General features: G+C 35.9%; 1 protein-coding gene across 3 annotated transcripts in view; it reads right to left on the reverse strand.

Annotated features, from left to right (window-relative positions):
* Window positions 1-2,670: 2,670 nt before the first annotated feature.
* The window catches only part of LOC113228818 (nuclear transcription factor Y subunit alpha), a 12,382-nt gene continuing 4,360 nt past the window's right edge, over window positions 2,671-10,692 (reverse strand). For all 3 annotated transcript variants that reach the window (XM_026462221.1, XM_026462219.1, XM_026462220.1), the window contains 6 exons: window positions 10,340-10,468; window positions 9,519-9,613; window positions 7,749-7,937; window positions 6,119-6,201; window positions 5,751-5,862; window positions 2,671-4,510 (listed from right to left, as the gene is read on the reverse strand). In XM_026462221.1, the coding sequence (XP_026318006.1) occupies window positions 4,436-4,510; window positions 5,751-5,862; window positions 6,119-6,201; window positions 7,749-7,937; window positions 9,519-9,613; window positions 10,340-10,468 (683 nt within the window). In that variant the 3' untranslated portion in view covers window positions 2,671-4,435. The remainder of the gene's footprint in view (window positions 4,511-5,750; window positions 5,863-6,118; window positions 6,202-7,748; window positions 7,938-9,518; window positions 9,614-10,339; window positions 10,469-10,692) is intronic.

The raw sequence follows: 10,692 nt of genomic DNA on the forward strand, positions 1-10,692 counted from the left end.
AATATAAATAAAGCTTTAAGTGATGTTTACCGATTAGGTAAAAGGGTAGTTGGAAAACCTAATTGCATAAATCACGTTAAGCTTTAAAAATATACTCGTAGGTTCGTAATGAATGAACTCGTACCGGTAAGGTCAACACTCTATAATGGTTATAAAGAGTAATGGATATAAACTGCCTCACTGGTCTAGTACGCAGAGGTCCCAGGTTCGATTCCCGGGCCGAGAGAAACATTTGTATAGCCTATATTTAATTCTCTCGTGAGTTTGGATGTAATTAGTGTTGTTCTATGTGTGTGTCCGCGACACAGGGCTTTCCTAGTGCGGGGCTATAAGTGTGTGTAAAAAAGGTTATAAAGTGGCCATAGAATCTGGGGCAAAAATAAAAAAAAAGTTTTAATGTGCATGTTTATTTTTACTTGTTTAAATCATAATTGCAATGTAAACAAGTTCAACTGAATTTTCTATACGGAGTTTCCATAAAAATATAGCAAAATATTCGTTGTAGGTACACGGACAAGAGCACATCAAGTTTGACACTAATGTAGGATTTAAATTATCTATGACGCCGCCTGCGTTAAAAACGATCCCGAATCCATAGTGTCAAATTTGCTGATGTATTCTTCAATGTACGACTTGCGGTAAGGACACAACGCTGAACTTTGGCAAACTTATTTTAGAATGCTTTTTAAAAGCTAAACGTTACTTTTTGTTGCTACAAGCGGTAGGCTAGTATCGAATTTATAAAATCAGTAAAAGAAATTAGTTCTTTATTATTCCGCAACATGGTGAGGTCTCGTATCTAACTTATCAGCTTTTATATTATTATAGAAGTTCTGTATTTCTTTATAATTGTACTATCAGCAAAATCAACGCGTAGCCTCTATTGCCTAAATAAAAACTAAGCTTTAATTAAACTGAAAGGCCACCGGCAGCTTGACTCTTGTGAACTAGTGGTATTTCAAGGTTAGATCATTGTTTTTATAACAAATAAAAAGGTTTTTTACAATCTCCGCCCCGCTTCAACTTTGCTAATAGTACACGTAGGGGCTACACTTCGAGGTGTTTATATTTGCAGTTTATAAGCAAGTCTGTACAGCTTGACATGTGTCTGAACATGTATTTACAGAATTTTGAAAATGCCAGTTCACAAGTTTACAAAAATACAAAATAGCAGCTTTGGCTTTAAGTGTAAGGTGCGTGAACAATTCACGGGCAATTTTTTTTTGTTTTTGATTTTTAACTTAATTTTTATTTTTGACCTAAACGTAATACGGGAACGCAAAAATAAATACGTCGTAATAAAAAATACAAATTTTCAAAATTTTAACGTACTTTTTTTAATGTTTTAAAAAATAAACTAAAAACAGTTTTGGTAAACGTAACATAATTAGTTAATCAAAGATAGGTTTAAGTGTCAAAATTATACACAACAATATTACAATAGCTAGTGTAAAAGTGGAAAGATTTTTAAATCCTCGTCGCCACTTGTTGTTTGCTTCCGTACCTGAGAACACTGGTTCGGGTCTATCATGCATGACGTAACACCCCTTACACTATCTCCAACGGCTCTCGTTATAAGCCGGGTACTCAATAGCGAGGTCGTAACTACGTTCCTGTAGCCCTAGCAAGAAAGTGCGCGAGATACTCTATGCAATTTATTTTTGACATTGCCACTGAGGGTGACAGGCCCTCAGACATAAGATGACAAGTCCCATGGGGCTGTAATTTTATCAGCACCCTTACCCTCCAAAACCGGGACGCAGTACTGCTCACATTACTGCTTGGCGGCAGAAATAGGTAAGGTGGCAGTACTTCTCTGGACGAACAGTTTCACAACGAGCGCTACTGCTGCTATTAGCAGTATCTCGCGCTTTTCGTCGCTTTCGCGTAAATCGCGCCCAGTCGTGCTGGCTCTACTGCCGTCCACTAACTCAAAACGCGGCTAACTGGCAGATGATCAAATTTCCGTTTTAAATAGCAAAAGATAGAGTACAAAATTCTCTTTTAAAAACAATTAAAATTCGTTTGTATTCGACTTATCGGAATTTACCCTAACAATGCATAGTTGGAACATTATTAAACAATTTCGATATCCAAACACTGGGTTATGACTTTCTATGATATCTCAAAACATTATTTTATCACTTAGCTGCATTGTAGTTAGAGAACGGCAGTTTACTAGTTGTACTGCGTAGTGCCCCTGGGAATTTATTTCGTTTTCGTATGGGAAATTTTCTAGTTTGGAAGTAAATTTATAGTGCGACTTAAATAATATATTATTATTTTTATTAAATAAAGTAAAAAAAATCCCGGTCAATCCATGTCGCACCTTTCGAATGCAAGTGACCCAACACAAAATTTCGACTATTTGGGAATGTGAAATTTCAAAGATATTAAACAGACCTCATATAGAGTCCTGGTAAGTCAGTTCCAACAACCTTCTGCAGTGTTTTTTTTTTGGTATAAGCTCATCTTCGTATTTTTTTTAATTAGATCACTTTCATTCTAAGAGTGGTTACACATGGCGACTTTCGTGAAAACGCGCGACTGCATCGCTACACTTGAGATTTATAGGCGATTGCATCGATACCGTCTCTTATAAATTAATAATTATGTAGGAAAAATCTGTACAGGTTTATGCACATTATTTTATTATGTAAATTTAAAGGTGAAATTAATAAATACATTAAATGAATAAATTCGTTAATTAATTACAACGTGCACCGCGTTTGTATCGCGTTTGCATCGCTGCTAAAGTCGCCGTCGTGTAACCGCTCTAACGGTGCGAATTATGTAAGAATATAACTAGAGTAAACCACAACAAATAACTTAAGGCAACCTTGAAAGTAATACTACGCAGGATTAGACGCATTTTGGTTACAAAGTAAAAATGTGTAAAAAATTTTACAAAGAATTTTTTCAATTGCTTTGCGAAACCAAATCCTATAGGCACAGTGAGCATCAAATTACCAGATTGAGTGTTGAAACACATCTGAACGTTAAAATAAACGTTATAGCAATCCACATTAGACTGATTGTCGTCTGAAAACGATTGAGAGACGTTAAGTTTAATAGCAGTGTCCCTGTCGCCAAGCAGTAATGTGAGCATTACTGCGTTCCGGTTTCGAGGGGTAACGGTGCTGGTGAAATTACAGGCACATGAAACTTACCAATGACTGCTATGGACTGGCGTGTCGCTTTCCAACAGGCGGACGACTTGTTCATTCCGCCACTTGGTATTACAAAAAAAAGGTTTATTTTTTGAAATTTTTATCACTCTGAGCATTTACATTTGAAGCTGACTGTACACCATTAGGTCGAGTCTCGACAGCGTCTATTCGTTTGGTTGTTATCAGTTTTTGTTATAGAAAAAGTAGAAATTTTGCCATTTCGGTTTCTTCAAGCCTCTCCAATGTAGTAACAATTTCAACTAGCGTACTCTAATTCTACTAATATTAAGTAAGTTTATTTACATTTTCACCTTTTCCTTTGCCGAACTAATAAGGCGGCTATTTCTCTTGAAGGTCACGAATTTACATATTAAAAAAATTTTAGCCCAAAATATGCATCAATTTTAATTACTTTATCTAGCTAATTTGTCTCGAAATTGGTTCAGTGCTCATCTTTTACTCAATTAATCATAACAAACAAACAAGAGATATTAATGGTTAAAACAGCGGTAATATCTTCCTACTGTGTTTTTTTACCGATATTATGTAGTGTGACTTCACAAATAATTAGCAATTGTGATTTCTGATTTTGACTATCAACTTTTTTGTACAATTGTTTAGGGCTGTAAGAATAAACAGCTCGTAATTCCAGTATTAAAATATCACTCAGATGTCGAGTTACATATTCAGTGCTCCTGTATTTTAAGACTATAATCGATGGATTCTTAGATATATACCATCTTAAGTCACCAAGACCCTACACTTGATTGAACAGGGCTTAATAAGTTACGGGATGGCTCCCTCAATGACATATGAATCGTATTCCCGGTTCCAAGTTGAGACATAGCTTAAGTGCTGAGTGACGTTTATTAATAAGCGGAAATTTCAACGGTGGCTTACCACGGCCTGTGATTTCACAGGCCGCCCTGCGCCGACTTCTAGTCTGGTTTGAGCTGCCATGCTTTCATCCTTACAGGCGAGTCCGCGCCAGCACGGGCGGCACTCTTCCCACGCATTGGCGTGGCCTGTCAAATCACAGGCCGTGGAGGTCGTGGTGAAGTCACTTTAATAATGCGTAATCGATAAGTAATCTTTGATGTGCACTCCAGTGGTATTTATTAGCAAGCAATATCTTAACATAGACCTTGCACTTCGACGTTAAAACACTTTATTTCCCCTCCATTAAAGTTCATTGCCTCGTGTTGAGTGTGCGAGGAGTTTAATCACACGATCACATCAGTTTCGAGATATTCGAAAGTTAACTGCTATGTAGACTGCAGGGGTTGCTGCGGCGCCAACCTTCGCCATTGGTTAGGTTGCCGTTCTGGAGACTCGTCATCCTGAAAATAAAAATAGTTTCATAAGAACATTTTTAGATTTAGTGTTACAGGGACAAAATAAAAAAAATCATGATGAAATCTGACTTGGAAAACGTATTAAGTATACAACCGCATTGGCGGGCTATAGTTTAAACAATCTATTAATAAAAAAAAACGTCCCTACACGTACAGTCAAGTACGAAAATCGAGCGCATTATTTGAAAGTTAATATAATCAATTTGGAATTTTATAGGCGGCTTGTCAATATCAATACGTACACAGCAGAGAGAGGAGTTAAAGGGTTGATACGATAATACTGAAAATACGTGAAATATGTATGTAGAGAAACTATATTTTTCATTGATTACTACTGTTTATAAATCTTGTTACGATTAATACCTTAAAATTCAACAGCAAAAATTTGACACAACTTGTGGAATTGACACTTTGCGTTCTATGTTAGTAAACAGCCATTCTCACATTCGGTGTTCTCAGTCTAATTACCGTGGTCATTGTTTTTTCTCGCTTATTATATCCAATCACATGGAAATATGAATAGCTTTAAGCTAAACTATCAATATGTCTAAATGACATTGGAATAAGTAGTTTTCGAGTTATTAAGACACAAATATGTTATGGAAATGGTAATTATACTCCGTTCAATCATTTATTTAACAGCTTTGACAGCTTGAAATCTAATCAATTAGAGATGTCCTAATGCGTGTCCGATTCCATTTTTTTATTACAATGGATTCTATTTACGAAGAAGTTTAAATCGTGAATGCGAGCGGGTTCCAAAAAAGAAGATATTGTCTGATTGGGATCGTGATGCTGCGTTTGACAATTTATGCACTCAAGAACTAAAAATTAATGTTAATAAGGATTCAACTGATGATTCCCGTTCATATGGAGAAGAATCCGACGTTTCATTGTAATAAACAAGAATTTATAATTTATTAGACAGGTACCAAAATTTAACTTAAATAATCTTCGTTACATAATCTGTTGGTTCGATAAATATAGGAGTGCTAAAGAGCACGACGCTTCAATAAAATTAAAAAATAAAAGAGTCCAGGAAGTATTGCATTTTTTTGTCTATGGTTGTATGTCAATAATTACGGAGCTTCGGAGGCATACATATGTCAAAAGTTAATAATGGTTGGACGGAGTACAGATCTAATTACCATAGTCATTGATATTGCTTTAAATATGTCAATCCGGAGGTGACATATTTTAAGTAATATTTTTATTTGATAATTACCTGTATTATTGTAATAGAAACCGTGTCGGGTTTGATATCCTTCATGTCTTCCAGCACTTTTGGTTCGTCAGAACCTTGTTGGTCACCCATCTGCTCCATTCCGTCCATTTTTCTGTAACACATAAAAGTATTTTAACCTTTAATTAACTTTTTCTTAAAGCATTAAGTGTGCATTTCTGCCACTAGCTGCTTGCAAGCGGGTAACACTTTTGCACAATGAACTGTCATTTTAGTCCATCTTCTACTAATTCATATAAGGAGATTTCCCATGGAGAGAGTGGCGAAACACCGCATATTAGATTTCAATTTCTATGTATAATAGATTTCAAAGTCTTTTTATACAAATGTGTTGTTTCACGTTTACTTACTTTCTACTTCCAGAGTGAAACCTGCCGCCTTCGCCTCGTATCCTATTCATTGCGTGTCTATGTCTTGACTCGTGGAGATATTTCTACAACGAAACGAACATAAAACTTAGCAATTATAGAACACATACTGTTTTAAAAAAAATATCCGAATATAGAATTATTTATGTATCTAACCCTTCTTTACACCTTTGGCTTGTTTGGTGTTCAAACAATGAGTGTAATGACAATTTCGAAGTTTGAAGTATAATGTAGTTTACCTACCAATTATTATAAAAGATCAAAACGTTAAAAAATACCCTCAAACGGGCGTTATGTCACGTTGCCTGCAACGTTAAATCACCGCAAATATCCATACACATTTTAACACCACTGTGGTTATTCAGTAAATTTGTAAAGTAATAACTTCACTAGCAGAGAATAAAACGTAACGAGAAAGGTCACTCTCCGCCTCTCCCTAGCTTTAAACGCCACACTGTACTCACCTTCCTTTTGTGAGAGTGAATAAATAAATATTATATTGACGGAACGGCAACAAGGCTGTCAGCGAGCCGTTCGTTAAGGACGATTTTGATGTTTAAGCAGTTAATGTTTAATTTATTTATTACTTTACTCTTTCGCTTAGAACCTCTTTAAATAAGATTTCATAAAAAGATTATTTAAAGATAAGACTTAAAGGAAAATATTTTCTGTAGGTAATTAATGGTAGTGTTATTCACTTACTATGTTAAGTCTTTTGTTTAAGCTACTTATTTGACTTTAACTGATGTAATTTACTGGTGTTTTAGTATTTAATAAACAAAATCATAAGTAAGTATACATAATGATCATATTATTTACATATACAATACATTCGTTTGCTCTTACAAATCAATGTGCATGTTAAACCAGAGAATAAATAGTACAAGTAAGTGATGGACAACCCTATCACTTCTATGACGCATTTGCGCATGTGCAGATCGTGCTATACGTAGTGGTAGTAGATAAATAAGTTTCTACAGTCGTATGGAGTTTCCGGAGTGCGCCACCAGTTAGGTTGCTAACAGATTGACTGCATGTTTGAAGTTAATGCGTGAAGTTGTTATCAAGTTCATGCAGTCGAGGTATCGGGTAATGACTTCACGCATTGACTACATAAAGTCGAAACCGACTTATTAACTTCACGCATTAACTGCAAATATGCAGTCAATCTGTAAGCAGCTTTACAGATATGTAGCGTACCTCGGTATGATTTTTATTTTTCCGATATTTAGGAACGGTTACACAGAGCATGGTCACAGGTAGATTGGACAGCAGTCAACAGAAAAGAACTCATCAGATCATACTGTGATGAGAAGCAGTTTTGATACCCTAAATAAAATGTGCTATTGTTGATACAAAGACCGAACAGACATAAAGAAAAATTCCTTCAATCCGGTTGAACTCGAACCAGCGCTTTTTCGCCAAACCGGGGCTATCGCTCGCCCAACTGAGCCGTGTAACGAGTTAACAGACTAATTTCTCAGTGTTTATTGCAGATCTTTGTTTTTGATTTTAACGGGTTTTTTGCTGTAGCGCCACCTGTGAGAGAACTGCGGAAGTTTTTAAAAGTTTGGGAAGAGGCGCTAGTTAGACACACTATGGTAGAACTTACAGGTCTCTCTTTAGGAATTTTGCCCAACTCGTGCAGCCTCGCCCGAGCAGCTCGCCGCTTCAGTATGCGCTTGTACTGCCTCGCGTTCACGTACAGCAGCGGTTCTTCGTCAGACCCTGCCGCCGACGAACTGGCTCCTTCTGAGGACACACTTGCACCTGCTGTTGCATTGTTTGCGCCATTCACCATCTACAGTAATAAATATACATTGAAATTAACAAAAATAAATGTGTCTCGCTCTTACAAGTACTTTAAAGGTTCCTTCTATTTTTTTATACATAGCTACTGGTCAAACAAGTCGTCGTTTTGTAGTAGTAGAGCTCCTGGTGGAAGAGTTCGTCCAAGGAAGTACTGCCACCATACCTATTTCTACCGTCAAACAGAAATGTGAGCATTACTGCGTTCCGGTTTAAGGGTGAAGAGTAAGAGTGATGGTGAAATTATAGGCACATAAGATTTGTCAATTTATATCTCAGGGGGACGGGCGCAGTGGCAGTGCCCCTTAGATCTTTGTGATTTAAAGCCCTGAGAGGCTCTGCAACGGTCATGGACAGGCGTGTCGCTTACCACCGGGCGCAAATTTGTTCGTCTCGTCGCTTGATATCATAAAAAATATCGTGCGCCCAGTGGAAAAATAGCTGCGATCAAATTTTAAATCAAAAGAATATAATTTCTTCGGCCAAGTGTCGAACAATCAGCAACTTCTAAAGAAGCGAAACCCGTGTCAGGCATATTTTTGTGATGTTGTTTGTGATTGTAGTTGAGTTTTTTTTAATAACACAACAACTACGAATTTTGTAAAAACGGCGGGTTTCAAAGAAAATTCAACCATTTGGCGGGTTATTTTTTTAATAAACAGATGGTTAGCTATTCTTCCACTAAATAAACTACAACTCGAACGGATACAGCCGTGATGTACCTTTACAGATGATAAAAGAAATAATTTCAAAATAGTAAAAATACTGAGGAATTTCTATTTATAAAATTAATTTAGTAAAATATAGTTAAAATGCAAATTACTCCACTAGTTTGTTATAATTATTAATACAAAGATCGAACACTCAGAAAAAAACACTCGGAAAAAATTCCTTCGATCCGGTCGGATTCGAACCGACGTCTTCTTGCATACCGTGCCAGACGCTATACCAACTAAGCCACGGAACGAACCAACGGACCTCACGAATTTTTCTATGTGCTTGCGTCGTGTCTTTGTACTTGGTCTTTCAACAACTTTTTAGTCGTAGCGCCATCTATGAGAAATCTATTGCAGATTTATCACCCAGTTGGTACCTTTACAGCTACCAGTCCTGGCGAGAGATGTATTCAATAAAATTTAATTAATACAGTGAATAGTGGAGTAATTTCACAAAAAATAATTGAATATCAATTCAATAAAAAATTAATTAATTAATAAAAATTAATTAAAATGCAAATGTTTACTATTTTCTATACTTTAAGCTTATGCGAAATACATTCAGAGTTTTGGAGCATAAAAACTTTCTTGAGTTCAGTTTATTTTATTAATTTTATGCGGAGAGAAGCAAATATTATTTTGCATGCACGATTTAAGCTTTACTGGGTTCGCGGAGCAAAACAATTTACTTCCATTATTATTAACATAGATTCTGCAAAAAAACGCCTAATAAAATATATTAATTATACTTTTATTCATAAGTGTTAGAAAAAGTGGCGTTGAACGCATCTAACGCGTCATTTGAATCGGTTTTAACCGCTGACATGTAAGGTAGACACAATTTAAATGTAACTCACCATGACGATATTTGGCTGGTTGACAATTTGTTGCGGCTGCACTGTAGCATTGCCAACACTCGCCACTTGCACCAAATTGCCATTTAGATTGATTACTGAAAACAGAAAATACAATATTGATTCAAACACACTTCCAAGGATAAATCGTTTTATTTAAATATATCAAGAAAATACTTGCTATTACATAAAGTTTCCCTTTTCACTGGAAAATACACAATATTAAGTGTCTACGGATCAAGGTATTTTCTTTTTACATATTTGATTACCCTATTAGTTAAATAAAAATTTATTATATTATTTCTTTAGTTACTTATTCTTTTCATTATACTTATTTAAAAACAACCATTGGTGCTAAAAAAAATAATTAAAAAGCTTTTTCGATTCCCGGATTGAGAGAGAAAAATTATTTCTCTCGTGAGTTTGGGTGTAATTTGTGGTTGTCTATGTGTGTGCCTATGGCACGCGCGATACAGGGTTTACCTAGTGTGGCCATGAGTGTGTGCACAAAGAATAATAATTTAATACATCAATATTAGACAACATAACATACGTCAATGCGATCCTAAAGTAAGCAACGAAAGCACATGTCTTATGGAAATTGGAAACAGCGACGGAACCACAGACACCCAGACCCGAGACAATATAGAAAAAGTTTTCTACACTGATCCGGTAGTACTCGACTACGGAGATCGTCAAAAAAAATATCAAAACATCAGCCTAACTTTTATTTTAGATGGTTAGAAGACATACGACAAGATCTAGTTATCAGATTTACAGGCTGTGTTTTGAGTTTTCTCTCAGAAACAGAAAATAAATCTTACCTGCAGGCTGGTGTATAATCTGATGCTGGTCTATTGCAGCCTGTGGTGCACTCGCAGTTGGTTGATAGATAAATGTCTGTCCGTCTGGAGTTTGCACTAATTGCATTGGCTGTATGTTGTTACTCGTACCTGTAAAATGAATTGTTTTAATTAAATTTTTATTGAATTGATATTCAATTATTTTTTGTGAAATTACTCCACTAGTTTGTTATAATTATTAATACAAAGATCGAACACTCAGAAAAAACACTCAGAAAAAATTCCTTCGATCCGTTCGGATTCGAACTGACGTCTTCTTGCATACCGTGCCAGACGCTATACCAACTAAGCCACGGAACGAACCAACGGACCTC

This window comes from Hyposmocoma kahamanoa, unplaced genomic scaffold, assembly GCF_003589595.1.
Source record: "Hyposmocoma kahamanoa isolate Upper Pololo Valley unplaced genomic scaffold, ASM358959v1 244, whole genome shotgun sequence".
Taxonomy (NCBI): Eukaryota; Metazoa; Arthropoda; class Insecta; order Lepidoptera; family Cosmopterigidae; genus Hyposmocoma; species Hyposmocoma kahamanoa.